The following is an 18,794-nucleotide window of genomic DNA, read 5'->3' as shown; positions in this document are numbered from 1 at the left end:
TGTAAATTAAATAATATTCTTACAATAATCATCAATTTTATTGCCAATACTCTTCAATCAAACCTTCGACCCATATTGCAAGAATATTAGAATCAAACTACGATTTTTACATGAAAAATAGATTTATTATAAAATAAGATGAACATTTTCAGCCGAGCACATTAACAGAAACATTACGATATAAATTTGTAGTAAAATGCTCCATTATATTTTCTTACAAAAGATTTGGTATGGTTTTATGACTTATTTGATACATTAGCTCAAAGCCTGTACTTTGCGGCCCTCAGGAGGGGGAATTTATCGCCTGAGCAGAGTCCTCTGAAATCATCAAGAGCCAAGTCGTGGATTGCGATACCTCCGAGACCCTTAGCCCTGCAAAATACAAATACCATTAGCATTGCATAATATGCCATTTATATTTAATTATTTTGATACTTAAAACGAGCCAACAATAATTGTCTATTTGCAAATAGTTCTGTTTTGCTATAACTATAGGTATTTGTGACTTTAGATTATTCAGGCACTGATAATATTTTCGTACCGAGACAAATATTCAATAATATTTTGTATACATAGTGTTTTAAAGTAATGTTTTTCAATCACACTCAATCGAATTAAAAAAAGTGATACGAATTCACCTCAGGCGTTTTTGCGTCGCCACGCATAGGGACGTCAAAAACGTATCGTTACTTTTCTTTTGATACGATACCGTAAATCAATAGTTTTTTTCGATGCGACATCCCTAGCCACGCATTACTGCATACATTTAGAAGAGTTTGTGATTCTATACCATTCCTATACCCAATATAAAATAGTCTCAGAATACTGCATCATTTTATGTATTATCAATATTATTTAGAAATGAATAAAAAACAAATATTATTTAATTTCAATAATGCGGTCGGGTTGTTACCATTCGTATCTCCAAGCTTTTTGCAAACGTTTTGTATAATATATGATTGATTAAAATAAATGTTATATTTACTTCACGTAAGCAGCTTTATTTCCTGTAGTATCGGCATCTTCAAATCCAACCCACATACCACCTTCACCACTGTCATCAGGTACACGGAAGGCATAGGTTCCTGCAGAAAGAAAAGAAAATATCTAAATTTAGGAATATATAAACTACATTCAAAAATTTTATGAATACTACGTTTTATATATTGAATTAGAAAAAAGCGTGTGCAAATATGGTAAATGTGCGACCATCATAATATCGTTTATAAAAAGCCTACGTAGTATTAAACAATAAAAGAAAAGCAAGGGAGTCTGTGAATGATTTTTCTTAATGCGTACCGAATCTTTTGGACAATTCGTCGTCGTGTTCGAAAGTATCTTCTGAAATACATTATAAATTAGTGATAATATTTATTTAATTATATATCGTTATTACAAATTCAAATCTACAATATAAATTTTACGGTAATTCTTTGAAATTAAATTGAGACTAATTAAAAATAATGTTGACTGTCCGATATGGGTATAGGTAATAAAGACACTGACATAGTCATATACTGTGGTCTTTAAAAGGAGAGCAGGCTAAAACCTGATGTTGAGATATTGTAGAGATGATATTTTGTAAAATACAATTACACATCAACAAACAATCGCTGTTCTCAGGATATTATCACGAAAAGTAAAAAATAATTCCGATTCTCACACACTTCATAGTTTACTCATCAAAGATAGTTAGATGTGATGTGATAACAGTGATGGCGAACCTATGGCAAGTGTGCACATAATTTTTAAACTTTTTTTCTTAAAAACCATTTTTATAATTTAATAATAAATTTTTAATAATTTTAATCTAAATTTAAATAATAATAAACGTATAATTATAATATCTATACCACAACCATAGCCTATATAATATATCTGTACATTAAAGCCAGTTTGTCTATGTCAGATTTTGCCGAAAATTAGTAAAGAATATGTAAGTACACTAAAATTAACATATCTTTCTTCTATACATATTTTAAGTCTATTTTTAAAAATCTAAATTCTGTAAATCTTACATCTGTAAGTTTGAACGATCTGAGGAATCCTAAATAACTTCAGTCCTACAATGTTTTTTTCGGACATAAAATACAGGGCTTCGAACCGTTATTTATTTTTGTTTCGGTTTTCATTCCGGTTCAAGTAAAATAATATATATCGGTTCGGTTACGGGCTTTGTTCCGAAAAAAATAATGGTTTTACCGGTTTTCGGTTATTTCGGTGAATCAGATCCGAGTGATTAATCTTTAAATGTTTTTATGTATATTAAAAAAAAATCTATCATAATTTAGAACATTTTATGGTACTTGTATGCTTACCCGGCGCCACGCTCTGAATCAAATGGTTATGCTGCACCGCACGGCCGTAGGCATACATTTTAAATACAATATATTATAAATTATGAGAATTATTTTGAGATTCTGAGACAACAACTGAGGTGGGGAGTTAGATCATGTTAACGCGTGTGTTTGAACTTCTACCGAATAGAAAAAACCGATATTAATTTTTTCGGTTCGGTTCCGGTTTTCATTTCGGCAAAAATAACGGTTTTCGGTTCAGTTCCGGTTCGAAGCCCTGATAAAATACATTATTTGCTTTTAGTTACAGAATTATTATTACGATGCATATTAATTAAAAAGCGTTTTTTATTATATTGAGCGTAATATACATTTTTTTTAATTTTAAATAAAAAAAAAAAAATACCTACATTCATAATAATTCACACGCTATAAATGTTGCATAAAACAGAATAGTTACTCGAGTACAATCGACAAAAAAAATTGGTGACAATAGAAAAATAATATTTACAATCGAAAAACGTTAAATAATATTATGTAATTAAATTTTTTGATAACTTTTCAGATACAGAGTAACATGAAAATGTTATGTTGTTATGCTCACTAAGTTTAATAAAACATAATATCTACTTGGTAACATAAAACAGATTAATCTAAATTTTATTAGGGTTTAAATAATACAAATGCTATATTGTTTTCACACGAATTAATTTTAAATAACACGTATAAATTGGGTAATCTTACCGTATCTCTTGCTGGGATCGGTAACCTTTCTCAAATGGGTATGGAGTCCCTTTTGGTTGTTGGGGTTGGTCAATTTCGAGCACACTTCGGGGAAACTCAATAGGCCAGGTTGTTTGGTGTAAGGTCCTGAAAATTAAATTTAGTAATACAATTATATTACTCAGTACGTTTACATTAATGTTTGATTGTATTAAAATGTAATGTAAATACAGCAGTATAAATGAAAAAACCAATAAATGGTATATAGAAATTAAAAAAAAAAACTCCGCGCTTTTTGGCTCGTACCTTCTGGAGCGGGACCTTCAACTGTTACTGGTGGAACCCCAGCAAGTTCACTATCAGAAGTCATTTTCCAGGTTCTGGCGTATGCAGGGATTCCCAAAACTAGTTTGTATCCGGGAACACCATTCGCTATCCTGGAAGTAAATAATTTCAATTTAATCACAAATGCTGTTAAATATTACTATACCTACGTGTATTATTTAATTGATCGAAGTAAGTTCGAATCACTACTGTGCTAACCATTTTATAACTAACCTTATTTAACCAAAATATAAAATCCAAATGGAATTTTGAATGTTTAGTACTTTACCAAAGTGGTAATTTGTACGACTTAAACAAAACTACTAAACCGGTAGTTTAGTTGCAGGCAAAACATGACAGGATGAACGGCAAAGGGTAATGGATGAATGGAAATGGCGCCACCTTGTGCTTGCTATGTGCTACGATATTGGATTGATTACTAACCCTTTAGGCTAACAGAATGCTTTTGGCATCTAGTGCAATTCATCCAGAATATCTTAAATCTGGTAAGTAAGCCTACTCACCGTAATTATTATTAGATATTTATATATATTTCGAATATTCGTATTTTTTAAATCTCAATCATTGTTATCAAAAAGTTGTATCTCACGCGAATGCCACTTATTTATAAAATGCGTACAAATTATCACGTCAGAAAAAAACTGGTCATTAAAAATTCCGTTTCGTCTAAATGCTTTTCTGATATTTGTGAATCAGCGTAATGATTTCGGCCAATTTTCCTTCGTACAAATTACATTTTATAACCAATTGCGTACAATGCACCAATAATAATCGAAACATATTATATTATTATATTACTCACTAAATTAACAGCACGGTTTCGTGTGCCTATTGAACTATTATTACGTAACTACATTGCTAGATCATTGTACGTACCACCATCCAACAAGATGGTTGGCATTCAATTCTGGGTTCCTGTCAAGCAAGTCATAAATGGGAGCAGGATAATCAGCTTGCTTGGGGTTACGCTCAGGAGTGTAAAAATCGAATGCGTCGAGGACCACAAAGTCCAGATAGTTCATGATGGAGTGGGTGTCGAAATAAACTGGAACAAAAAAATGTTGAAAAACATATTACAACAAAAACTAACTAATTAATCACAAACGACTAATCTGTTATTTTATTACATAAGATTGACACTAGTTTCATGTAAACAGGTTATATTAAAAATACGTGTTCTAATTAAAAACAACTAATGACCGTCATTGTAATTTATTAAGATCGTATCTAAACCAAAATCGTGTAATATAAACTATATAAGGCAAGTGGCCTTTGGTGTGGGTCTTTATTTTTTATGTTTATTAAAACCACTTTTTTTTTAATACAGCCAATGTAAGATTTTTAACGGCGTTTCTAATCGAGATAACTTTGTATTTTTAAATATATTCTGTTAAACTACTTTTGTTGGGTGTAATCATTCATTGCACCTAAATCATAATTTTAATATATCATTTAAAACGAATTTGGTATTAAATTTGAATTAAATAGTTATTTCAGGTGTCATTCATAATTAAGTATATTGTAAAAGTATTAAAAAATCAATATACGTACAACGAAGTTATTGTAGTTCTATTTAAAAAAAATGCAAAAGTATTTATTTAATCTATGAATGCATAATTAAAAAAAAATATATAAAATGATTAAATTAATCTAATTAAAAATATATATTCAATAGTTCAATAATATAATATGGCTCATTGAAAGCCTTGAATACTTAATTAAATTTTATACTTTACTTACGAGAGCTATTGACGCTTGGTAATACAGAGGCGGTCAACAAAAGGTTGTCGGGACGAATAGCGTTCTTCAGTTCCTGAACAAGCTTGGAGAATCCTAATTTGTGCTCTTCTGACTTCTCATCGACGATGCTATCACCACTGAACACTTTCTTGAATCCATGCCAGAATGATCCTAAAACGGATATTATTTATTAGAGAATTTTTAGTTTTAAAATAATACAATCATCATAATATCATAACTGTAAAAATAACTAATATCTATCTACCCAATGTGTATTAATTTGAATCAAAATAATAAAAACATGTGATTTACTCTAATGAAATAAAATTTATTAACTTAAAGTTACGTAAAAATAGTATTAGTTATACCGCCGGATAAATATAATATGGCATTAAGAAATTAAAACGATTATAAAAATAGGTTAGTACCTAAAAAAAAATCTAACCGGTTTGTTTCGAAAATGCTTCAAGCTACGTATATTCAAAAACGATAGTCTTAACTCATATTATGACTTAGTCATTGAATAAAAATAATACTTCCATAAAGAAAATAATGTATCTTTGACAAGGTTGAAAACTATTGTTAGTTAATTATGGAAGATCAGAAATATAATTGAGCCGGTAGATCACTAATTCAGATCGCAAAAAATATGTGTACTTAGTTAACTGGCTACTTCAGTTGAGGCATGGTCTAAAAAGATCGTGGCTAGGTGATGCGCGGATTGTGCAAATGACGCGTGCCGAACGAAATATAATTTGTCATAAAAATTCAACACGCGTCCTTTTAATGTTAAGTATGTTTATTATTATATTCGTAATAATAATAGTATATTCTTTTTTTTAATTAACTATTTCTTTTATTCAAACGAATAATTCACAAGATTTAAGAATATATCATTCTGATTATTGAACATTATATAATTTAGAAAAACATGATTTCGAAGAGCGCTGAGTGGTAGGTATTAATAGCCAATAGCTTAAATATTGTCGTCATTAGTATGTCTTCCGTAGCATAATGGTTGAATGCGACGAGTTTGGGGCGTTTACCCGTTGGAGATGCCGGTTCGATTCCCGACCGGTTGGCTTATTTTTTTCAAAATTTTTTTTTTCTATTGGTTGTGATATACTCTCTCAGTTAGTGTTTTTCTAAATTATATAATGTTCAATAGTATATTCATTGACATATTTTCTTTGCACATGCGGAACGTTTTTTAGTCATCTTTACACGATTTAAGAATATAGTCCTCCGACGCCATCACAAAACAAATTGACGTGCTCACACCTCGACTGTCAGTCTCCGATTAGCGACGACTGCAAAATTTCGTTCCACCTACTGTTGAAAATTATTTTCCGTTTCACTTATGTATGCTCTTAAGTAATCATAAATATACTATCTACTATATTTATTTTGCCGTTAACGAAAAGCGCATCCACTGGCATATACAATATATGACATGATAAATAAGTTATATTATAATTACAATATTCCATTAAGATTACAATCTAATAAAGATCTTGCCACCTCACGAAGCTACTAGAAATGCCTGTTGGCCATTTACTCAATACAAACAAATCAATGCTAATTTTCCAGACGCGGGATTCGAACCCGCAAGCCACGGCTTCAGACATTCTGACACTCATATATGAATACAATGTTATACTATCGGATATCTCATATAGAAAAGCTAATACACATTATATGCTAAAGTCATATAACTTAATTAACAGCGTTGCGAACCAAAGGAAATTAAATGCAACATAAACTCTGACTGTCAGATGAAGAAGTGTATGAGTCATCCGCAAATAAAATTATTATTCAATGATAATAATAATATTGTGGTCGGGACTGTTTACAGCTGAACAGTACAGATGAATCAGTCAATCAGGTGACAATTTTTCAATGTCATACCGATCAGTCCGATTGGCAATCACACTTCACAGGTAAGTATGGCATATCTTCAGGGCAGAAAAACAAAGATATAATTTTCTCTGAAGATAACCATAAAAACCATTTATTAGTTTTTATTGAAATTTATTGAAAATATTAAAATGTAATAAGTAATCTAATAATATAATGTCTTTTGAAAATATTGAATAATTATATTTTCTGTTTTTTATGTCAGATCATATAATATCAATCATATTTGTAGCATACATATATGGTAGAAATATATGGCCGTTGAGTACCTATATAATATGTAATGAGCACCACCGTAATACAGAAGAAAATAAGCAGATGCTTGTAAGTACCAAGTCTTAATTCGATATCAATATCGAATTAAGATTATTATTGAATTTAAACTTTACTATATGCAACGCGTATTTTTTGATCTCAATGCTAACTGTCATCTCTTTCAGTAAAACAGATGACGCTGAACTGTGCTACGACAAAAAGTAATACGCATAATTTACATGTAATTATTATAGGTTAAGTAAATTTGTTGTTTCTTGAATTCGGTGCTTATTTAACAAAATACTTTATACTGATCAAGTTCCTACATTTTAATTATAAAAAAATATATTTTTGTAGTAAGTAATTTTTGTAAAAATGTTACACATATTTACAAAGATGCACGCCCCTCCAATTTTATTAGATTTTACAATGTTTTATGCACACAAGCAATGCAATAAATTAATGTATCTGACAGGTAGGTAGGTATGTATGAGAAGTGTTATTTTATTATTAAGTCGGAAAAGTTATTATTCAATCAAGAACTATTTACGAGACTCTAATTTTTGGATTGGGTAGATCGGTACCTAAATATATGACATCCGGTGTAATCCAAGCCAAGTGACTAGTCAGTAAAATAGTCACCGAGATTACTTTGTAAATTTGTACTATTACGTTCATTGTATTATAATACCCAATGCATTGAAATGTATGCACCAATCACGTCGGTTGAATGCTTCTGGACAATATTATAATGTTATAATTATATTCAACTATTATGAACAGTCTTCGTGATGTCATAGTGAGAGATACCTCAGTAATACGTTCTCAAACTCAACAAATATGTAAGTAAAATAACCATTACTAATCAGACATACAAATAATGTAGTTTCAGGTATGTGAATATGAACGTTACTCTAAAGCAGGTCTGGGCAAACTTTTTTGGATGAAGGGTCACGTTAGGAATATAAAATGAACGACGGGCCGCAAGTAAAATACTATTTTTAGATATACAATATTTATTATTATGAAAAAGGAATTTCAATATAAAGTGATAAATGATTCTCGAATAGCCATCAATTTAATGAGAGGAATGAAACTGTTTTACATTTTTCAACATTTTTAAAAATTTCAGGTGTTAATTTTGTAGATGAGATTCTTAAAACCGCCTGTAAATGTTCATCGGTGATGCTTGATCGTAAAGAGTTTTTTTATTGATATTCATAATTGAAAATGTTTGTTCACATATTATATAGGTTGATCCAAAAATAACCAATATTTTTCCAGCAGAATCTGTTGTTCGAATTTGTCCGAATCAAGAGTGTTATAACATTTGCAGATGTATACTCTACGGTGCAATTCATGCAATTCAAATTTTATTTTTAAAAGGCCGTTAAACTGTAGAAAAAAACTATACTTTTTTCAGAAACACCTAAAGCTTGCGGGCCTCACAGAAATACATGGCGGGCCGCATGCGGCCCGCGGTAGTTTTCCCAGGCCTGCTCTAAAATCTAAGTGTATCTTATGCATACACGTAATTACAGTACACTTCCCTACATTATCTCTTAAATGGCCTCTGCCATCCCGAAATGTCGAGGAAATAAATAGAATAAAAACACTTGTCAGCCTAAAAACTAACAACAAAAACAACTAACTATATTTATTTTATTCTCGTACATTTTTCTTTTCGATTTAACTCAATTTCTGTTAATCATACGAATATCAAAATCATGACGTTATTTAAAAAAATATAAATAGATATCTAGGTAGTTATTTACATATTTAATTTAAAATATTCTTACCAAGGCTTCCACGGATCTTCTTTGGCTTTATCTTGGGGAATTCCCAAGCAAGGTCAATTCCGTCAAAACCATAGTTCTTCAGAATGACGACAGCAGAGTTGATGAAAGCGACCCTGGCTTCCGGCGTCTCCACCTAATGAAGACATTCAACTTTATTTACCGAGAGTATTTAGCTGTGAGATATTCTGAAATGTATTTAGCTAGCGGAACGATGTCATGGGCATTAAACGTAAAAATGAGAGCATTAAAAAACAACATAATACAGAGAATTAGAAACTCCTGAAGCGTGCTTGACCACGAATTTTGATTACATAAGAATAATATGTTTATTTTTTTTTTTAAATTACGTTGTTGTTGAGGTTATAGAGTGTAACGTCTTAATTACTTATGTACAGCAATTTATTATTTGTATGTGAATATTGTGATCGTTAGTTTCTAAAAAATAATTTCGATTATCAAATAGCACTTCTGGTTTCAGATAAAATATAGTAAATTCCAACCCAATCTCTTTATTACCACATATCTACCTAGAAAAAAATGTATGGGTTATTTTCAGATATACCTAAGTGTGTTAAATTTTTTGTCGCACAAAATTCCAAAATTCTAATTAAATAATAATTTTGAAACAAATGAATGTTGCAATAAAATTACTGTAATTCGCAATACGCACTAGCATAGAGTGAGCGAGGACTATTTTATTAACTTAATTATAAATCAGTGTTCCATTCAACCTCTGTATTTTTATGTTTTTCCGTCAAATACCATCTCATATATTATAATATTATATCAAGTACATTGTACATATATATAATATATATTGTTAACGTAAATGACTCAAAAACTAAAGTAGAATAAATCAAAAATTACTTTGTTTTAAAACAATTGTAATTGAGTTCTACCACGTAAACCCCGATGCAATGAATATAATATATATATATATATATAAATTATTTTTAGCATTACAACAGGTCATGCTGCTCAATGACAGTGGTGACGCGAGAATCGAACTTGTAGCCCCCGGATGAGAACCCGACGCCTTACGATGGTCACACCGTCACACCATACTACATTATTTTGTTCTTATAGGGAGTAATCCGGACAGCCAGTTATTACTCAAATCTTATAAAGGAAAATAATAATACGAGTATGTTATTTATATTTTGTTCTCAGTATTTTGTATTTATCAACATACCCAATTTCAGTAAAGATCAATAACAAACAATATTTACATGAATATTGGCAAGTAAATACGAAAGATACTTTTAAGACAATGTCAGTATGTTGTATATTTTATTCATACCACCGATATATTAATCTGTTTTTATTTATACTAAAATATTACTTGACAGATCGTCACTTCAGGATACCTAATAATATGTAAGTACGGTGTATTAGTTTTGACTTGGATCAAGTCATAAACACGTAAAAACCATGTACATACATAGGTATATTCAGTTGTAATAAAAAAATGATTATATTGTCATCTTTAATAAGAAGAATCGTTATCACTCGTATTTTTATATCCAGCTTATGCGGAACTATTTTTTTAAACTAACCGCGTGAACGCGTCGTTGCTTAATTCATATTGCATCATATCTCGACCCAGGAGTGAGAGAAATGGAAGATGTGAATTTATGCGCTTTAAACTGTGGCGTAGTTATCTTTCCGCCACGCAATAGGAAAATGGTATGCAATAATGTTTGCTCAAGACGAAGAGTGTGGTAGATTACTGCCTAGTTGAAGTTGGACATGTCTGATATATACCTATACGACAGATAATTTCGGTTTGGAAGATAAACCAAACTAACACAATATTTGTGATAACTGATAGTAATTAATATATATATTTTTTTGTAAGCAGGAGTTTGTGTGATGATTTATCAATATGTATGAAATAAGGATTTGAAATATACGAGTATATCAGAACAGGTAAAATTAAATAAATACATTTGTTATTTTATTTATAAATTAATCGATCTTAACAAGATTTTGAAGAAATAATCTCACGATTTTAAGTATAAAATCTAATAAAACATACCTGCATAGCAAGTAAATTAATTATTTCCATTTGTTTTCGCAGGTCTATCGTGAGAAAATCACTTCACATCACTCACCAGCGTATTGTACTTTTCGGGGGCTTCAGTGTCAGCATCACCACCGACCGACAGGAGAATCTTGAGGGCTGGGAACTTCCTCTTTAGTTGCGTGATGACCCTGTAATTGGCATGACCTTGGTCAAGGTCGAGGCTGGGATTGAGAGACGTCAATTTGTGAGTGTCAGCGGCAATTCCAGCGTAGCCGTAGATGAGATGGGTGCAGTATGGCAGAGCAGGATCGAGATCTGATGGCAGCATCTTTGCCTGGGCTATAAAACAATAATAACAGATTACTTTTTTCTGGTTTTAAGAGTTGTTTATTTGCGATTTATTTATTACCTGTCAGGTTCAAAAGATATCAGACCCAATCTTTATTATTACCTATTGCTTAGATTCTAATTAATACAATACGTAGGTTATCTGATTTAAATCATACCTAAGTTTTATATGGGATATGTCTACACAATACATGTATGACTATATTATCCGTTCTAGACAGAGCATGAATCACACAATAGTAATAATATTTATATATGCATCTATCATTACTAGCAGTGACGTGCGGTTCATAAAATGCTGTAGATGCGTAGCATCCTCAGAAATATATTTAATACATTACAATCAACACTAGGTTGGACTTTAGAGCAGCTTGAAGCAGTCCCATTATTATTCAGCGATGAAACTCAATTATCGTCGTATTTGGAATAATGAAAATCCACTTCCTATTTTTGAAACACCTTTACATCCACACCATGTTTACCACAAAAATTAACATTTTCAATGGAGTACACTACAGAAACATAATTAGATACCTACTGATTTTTTCTAGCATGTATTAGATGATTTTGATCTGGACGATATGTGGTTCCAACAAGATAGGTTACAGGTCTTGACGCAATCAACTTATTGAGAGAAAAGTTCAGAATGTATATCGCTTATTTGATAACCCTTTACTAGGCAATGTTGGCTACATTCTGCTATCTAATGAATTCGAGACGTTGAATGTTGCAAAATATCTCAGACTTTAATTCATACGTATCAGATATTACTATCTTATTTTATTGGCTAATATTCTATACCTAAATAACCATCGTAATAATAATTTTACTATAAAATAGAAGACGTTTATTATGAGATTTCTTTACATGTATTTTAGAATATGCAGCCGTCATGCAACGTCATATTGTTAACGTGAAAGCAACTTGCAAAATTGCTCTTCATTGAAGATAATTTGCATATTCATGTTGACACAGAAACAAAAATACTTATTTTTTTACTATCCTGGACTGGTACGAGTATTTCAATAGTCTATTGCTAATTATTATCTTTCGGAGTCTGCTTAATAATAATTACGTTAATGTTGATCTTGACCTTATTAACTTGTTTATTTAATATAATTATAGCTTATTTCAGTATCAGAAAACGAACGAGAGAAATGTGTTTTTTTTGTGAATGTAATAACATTTATTATATGAGTATGTGTATTATTTGGTTTTAAATAATTATAACAAAATTGTTTTACATGAGATAATATTGATCATAAAATGTAAACAATATTGCACGTTATGTATCAATTAATGCAGCTGTTTAGGCTTATTACAATTCCATTTCTTTCATTTAAATATGAGCATATTTACATAAATATGAAAGTATTCTTTTTTAGCATCGTTTATATATGATACAATAACGTGTGTGTTATGTTGGTAATCGCTAAAGTCATGTTATTAAAATACTGATATAATATTCTCATTTCTGACCTTATAACACAAGATATGTCATTTAATAATAACAACACAAAGTTTTTTTTGATTATTTTTATCAGTCACAAGTAGGGTCGTCGACGTTCGGTAAAAAAGTATCAATACTTTGTATCGGTATTTTTAAATATTACAAAAAAATTAGTAAGTATTTAGTTTATACCAAATTTATACATTTATGCTGCATACCTAGGGAACTTAGAAATAATGGGAACTGAAATACCTAATGGGTGTGGAGTACCAGGCAACCGATCTCGAGGGTGGAAGAATATGGGATAATATTAAACACGTGATATTGGTGTATTTGAAAATTGCAACACACCTTATTGCACGTCTATAATGTGTGGTTCATTTTCGCAGGACACTCACACATTCAAAACTCTGCATCAAAATGTAGTTTATTGGGGTACAGCCTATCGAAACTCTATTTATTAATCTATTCTGTGTGGATACCTCTTTAACCATATTTAAAACTTAAAACATTAATTTTGCACAAAAAAATTGAAGATAGCATTGTCTCGACCCTTAACTCATTAAAAAATAAACAAATAAAAGAAACCATTTTCTACTTCGAATTAATATGAATAAAAATATCAAAAAAGCAATGGTGAAAATATTGCGATTATTTTAATGCATGATAATGGCCAATTCCAACTCCAACAAGAGAAGAAGTATCTTTTTTATTGTGATCCAATATTTACAGAAAACGTATTGATACTGATTTCGTATCGGAAGAAAACTATCAATGCCAGTTTCGAAGTATCAATACTTTATTGACGTCTCTAGTCACACGCACCTATTTATACGAGTTCCTACTAAGTGCCCTATGGGGTCATTTTGTTTTCTTTATCGCAATTTAATTAACATAAGAATTCGAAGTTTCTTTATTTCTTTGGAAATACAATTTTAATATAAGAAAATAAAAAATGTTCTATGAAGAGCAAACAAATCAAATGCAGTTTATGATTGCAATGAAAATACAGTATGTCAGAATGCTGATAACCTAGTAATCATAACACATACATTAGTTTGAACTTATGTTAGTACTACAAATACGTATAAGTATTTCGAAAGAGATTTTAAAGAACGTATCAATTTTTCACATATACGCCGTTTTGTTGATTGTCTGACACTTTCACATTGATTATTAAATACTCGCCAGAGCTTCCAATAGAATTAAATATATTTTTTTAAAGAAATTTACACTTTTTAGACATCTCACGTCAAAAATCGTCTTTTTTAGGAAATTCCTTTCAAATTGTCACAAATTAATTGAAATGTCATTCACATCCTTTTAAATATGGAATATTTTATCAGTATTTCAGCGAAATATTCGAATTGATGAACATTACCGCGACGTACAATATTTTTAACCAATTTAATTTTGTACAATATCTGAACTGAACCGTTTAAAACTGGGCTTTCCGAGGCACAAACTACGAGTATATTAAAAATTATAAAAGCCTGTTAAAATTCAAAGCTGCAATAATAATATTATATTGTTCCGATATTTTTTCATGTAATAAAATATCCTCATTTTCATTTCCTAATTTAGATTTATTCGGTAGGGAGATAAATTATTGTTGTATTGAAATAAATTGTTATGTTCGCTGTATTAAATATGACCTTTTACAAGAAATAGTTGTTAGCCATTTGTTAATTCATTGGATTCTTACATATTTTAACAATCTAAATGCCTGAAAAATAAAACTATCCTAGAAAGATTCGCGAAAGTCCGTTCCAAATATCCACGTCAGAAAGTAATCAGACACTGCATTGTTGTTAGCTTAGTTTTATAATAAATCATATTAAAATCCACCACTATGTGGGTAGGATACAGAGCTAGATCCAATGCCCTGCGAATTTTGTGTTGTAGTATCCATGTTGACGTTGATGTGATAAATAAATAAAGGCAAATAATTCTACAGTGGCACCATGATGGCATCGTGCTTGCTACCATTGAAACAGACATTGTAGCAAATCGCGAATCGCCCATGGTGCCACTGTAGAATGAGTTACTTATAAAAGAAATAAAATTTCGTAGCTATCGCATGCCTGTGTGTTTTACCCACTTATAATACTTTGCATATTAAAAAAAATAATCTCTCTTTTGCTTTGCATAAGGCAGCATCACAAATTTTTTAGTCAATGTAAATATGTCATAATATTAAATCGACTTTCAATTATATAGATAAATAATATTATGTCAGGTATGATGTTTTTTCAATCGTAAATTATAATATTTAATATTTTTTTTACGGACAACAATTTATTTCAAACGAATTTAACGACTACCATAATCACGTGATTACAGTCTGACTGTTTACCTTCGTCTTTGTTGGTCAAACAATAATGAAATGTAAGAAAGAATGAGTTGTTTCGTGTGTAAATTGATTTTGTATGAGATGTCAATATAATTATTTTTTGAACATCACACTTCGAGTTCAATGTAGCGATGTGTTAAAAAAAGTATCCATCTAATTAGATATGTGCATAAGATTTCTCTAGATTGTATGATGTTTTTAGCCGAAGATATAACTACATACATAAACTAACATGTTAAATCGCAAACAGTTCGTTGCCGTGTTATTATTACTTGTTGTAGTTTTAATAATTGGTAGTAAAAAATAGTTACGAGAGTAGAGTTTTGTTTATATGAAACTGGATTATTAATCTTTATTCAGTCGTGAAAATAGTTAAAAATCAAGGTTATTATTATTGAGTATAGTACAAAGGTGTAAGTACATAGTATTGTAGGTATGACTTATCATTTCGCAATTCATACTAATTTATATAAAAACTTCATAGTTGTGCTGTGAGACGTAATTATAAGGCTCCCCAGAGATGTAAATACCTTTTACATTAGTGTTACAAGCAATGACATTATTAATGGACGACGCACTCATTACAGTAGCTATAAAGTAAATTCGCGCATTCGCATGTATAGGTAGACGTCACGCAATTTTCATTATGCGATATCACGCATCGGGAATTTATAGCAATATGACCTTTATTGTAATGGCGTTAGAATAGATTATGCCATTCGGCAGACCCGACAATAAAGTGAGTGTCATTTTTTTCCCCAGATGATTCGTCCATATTAATGTCATTGGTTAAAAGTCTAAAATATGTTGAACATACATACTTAACTTGAAAACACCTCAGGTATACACCCACTAGAAAAAATCATATTTTAAAAAAATACGATGCTCGACGGGATTTGAACCCCTATAACCACTGGCATCACTCCAATTGTGCATTAACCAATTATGCTACGAGCCTCCTATTTAATTTCGACAATTTAAACTAGTAGATCATACATGAAATGTTTACCAAGTTATGTATATCCAATATATGGAATGTTACATTCTCGTTTAATAAAAGAATCGAATTATTCGTTGAATAAAAGAAATAGTTTATCTAAAATATGTGTTTTGTAATACTTACAGACTTAATCTCTATATAGTGGTTCCGTGGGTACCGCTTATTGTTTGCTAGTGTTGAAACAAGCATTGTAGCAAATACAAGCGAATCGCATATGGTGCCACTGTAGAATAATTTACCTACACATATAGTGAATCATTATTATGTTGATGAATAATCACGTAAAATCGCAAATAACATTGGTACCTAACTACGTCAATAAAGTAACCAAAGCAAGACTTCAACTACAGGCCGCCAGTCTTTAAATTTACAAGCTGTCAAGAATATTTTTATTTTTCTCTAGTTATCCATTCATTACAACACAGTAAAAACTTCTGATATCAGATACCTCCTCTATTTATAGTATCTAGTTACTAGTAAAACCAGTAATTTTGATAAAATAAACCTACAAACTATTGTAGTTAATTATAGATATCTATATTATATATTTAGCTACATATTATTAATAAACTATCTGACTTATTTTATTAAGCACTACAACAGACCACAACGCCCAAATATTACAGTTCTGAAAACATCACAGAAACACCGATGCTTCATAAAACCACACAGATGTATTGTGACCTCTGCGGGAATAGAGCTCGGAACTATGAAGGTAAAATAATATTATTATATAGCGTAGTTATTAGTAGTATTTGAATAAAGTAAGTTATAAATTATTGATTTAGTTATTCTTTAATTTTTAGAAAAAAATATAATTCACTTAGCTAATAATTAAATAACCACCTACTATAATAATCTTCCTGACCATTAAAATATTAATGAGATCTCTTTAATTTCATTATTCGTGTAAATTTATTAGTTCGTTTTTGTAATGACTAGGCAACTTGCGTCACCAAAACTTAATTATTCAAATAACCAATACACTAAAAATCGCAATAGGTATATTCTATAATTTGTTTGTGTTATTTTCGATCAAACCTTGTTTGATATAGAAAGTGTTTATGGACTTTGCACTGAACTAAGTCTGAAATATTATTAATACTGCTTACAATAAATACAGATTAAGTGTAAATCAATTTATTAAAATTGGTAAATAACTAATTAGAAATGTATACAAGGTTTGATGAGAATCAAAATATTTAATCAATACTAGAAATAAATAAAATTATTTGCTTTCTATATAACTGTTAAATATAATGGATGATTAACTAGGATTGGGTATAATATACGTATAAATACTAATAAATAATATCGTTCAAAAATCATACATATTATTGCACTCACCACTCATTCATTATCCACTTAACTATATTTCTTGCTTTGAAGTTTATACGAGTATCATGAAAGTTCTCTTTAAATAATTATAGGTGCTATCCATTGAAGCATTTTTTACAATTTAAATAAAATACATACTTATACCCAACACGTATTCCATAATATTTAATTAACATCAGGAATGGTTTCATGCGCTTATTCTCAATTTTCCGTAGGACAAAATCAATCTAGTTTTTTTTTTACTAAATATTGTAGAATATCTAAGTATAAAACTAAATTTGCAAAACTGGTTTCTTTTGCTTCAGCGGGTCATTCTCAACTATTAAAGCGGGTGAAACCAGTTCTGATCATGTGGAATAAGTACTACGTATTGCTTTTAATTGTAATACTAGAAATGTCTTTCCCACAAGAATTTACAGTTTACATCATTCGAGTGATTTTATAATAATGGAAATGCGACCAATAAATTGTAAAGACATTATTAACCCATCAAGTTATACCTAATCATTTTATTCTGGTTAAACATGTATTGTATATATTTATTTCCTATTACATATAGCACCTACGCATATTAAGGCGTATTATGTTTATATAATATAGGTACCTAGTACAAAATACGATTATAACTATTTTATTATTAACTCTCTTCAGTTTAAAAGTATGATTACCATCACAAGTTAGAAACTATTTAAGTGGGTAGATTAACTTTAGGAAACGAAAAACATGAATATCTACTTACTTTCTCTGATGTAACTTCTGCTGTCATAATAGCAGACAACCTTTGGAGGCATCATGTTATCGGCCAAGGAGCCTGTGAAGAAGGCTGCTGAGCTGACAGCCAGCCAAAAGACGAGGAACTTCGCCATGTTTATGATGAGGACGAGGTCTGTTCACTGGGTTACAGAGTCGACCGCTGGAGACGACAGATCGCGTATCACTGAAACCAATGACGAGTTGAACGCTAATGATAAACGGTGAGCGACTGCCCATACACACAGCGATTTTATTTGCCGAATAAATCACCCGGATTCTGAGAAATATTATTATTGTGTCATGTTTACATTATATGAATCGAAACAAATAATTTCTTTTATACATGGGGAAAACATAGTTTGCTATCAATCTTGATATCGCTTCTATAATATTATATCTATGTTAATATACTATACTCAATATAATAATCGAGACGATTGGGACCTTTCA

General features: G+C 30.4%; 1 protein-coding gene across 2 annotated transcripts; it reads right to left on the bottom strand.

Annotated features, from left to right (window-relative positions):
* Nucleotides 1-103: 103 nt before the first annotated feature.
* Nucleotides 104-18,530, bottom strand: Idgf4 (Imaginal disc growth factor 4). 2 transcript variants are annotated; one of them, XM_085953019.1, is made up of 10 exons: nt 18,331-18,530; nt 11,191-11,441; nt 9,077-9,209; nt 5,106-5,276; nt 4,242-4,410; nt 3,327-3,457; nt 3,042-3,167; nt 1,300-1,341; nt 986-1,085; nt 104-372 (listed from the first exon to the last, which is right to left on the bottom strand). In XM_085953019.1, exons 1-10 carry the CDS (start codon nt 18,455-18,457, stop codon nt 261-263), a joined length of 1,362 nt encoding a protein of 453 aa, XP_085809145.1. In that variant the 5' UTR covers nt 18,458-18,530; the 3' UTR covers nt 104-260. The 2 variants fall into 2 exon arrangements, with proteins under 2 accessions (XP_085809145.1, XP_085809146.1); XM_085953020.1 differs by lacking the exon at nt 1,300-1,341.
* Nucleotides 18,531-18,794: the final 264 nt, after the last annotated feature.

This window comes from Rhyacophila brunnea, unplaced genomic scaffold (assembly GCF_057557595.1).
Source record: "Rhyacophila brunnea isolate RB1 unplaced genomic scaffold, BYU_Rbru_1.0 scaffold_3, whole genome shotgun sequence".
In the NCBI taxonomy this organism is placed as follows: Eukaryota; Metazoa; Arthropoda; class Insecta; order Trichoptera; family Rhyacophilidae; genus Rhyacophila; species Rhyacophila brunnea.
Note: the sequence above shows the minus strand (reverse complement) of the source record. Positions and strands in the feature narration are given on the sequence as shown.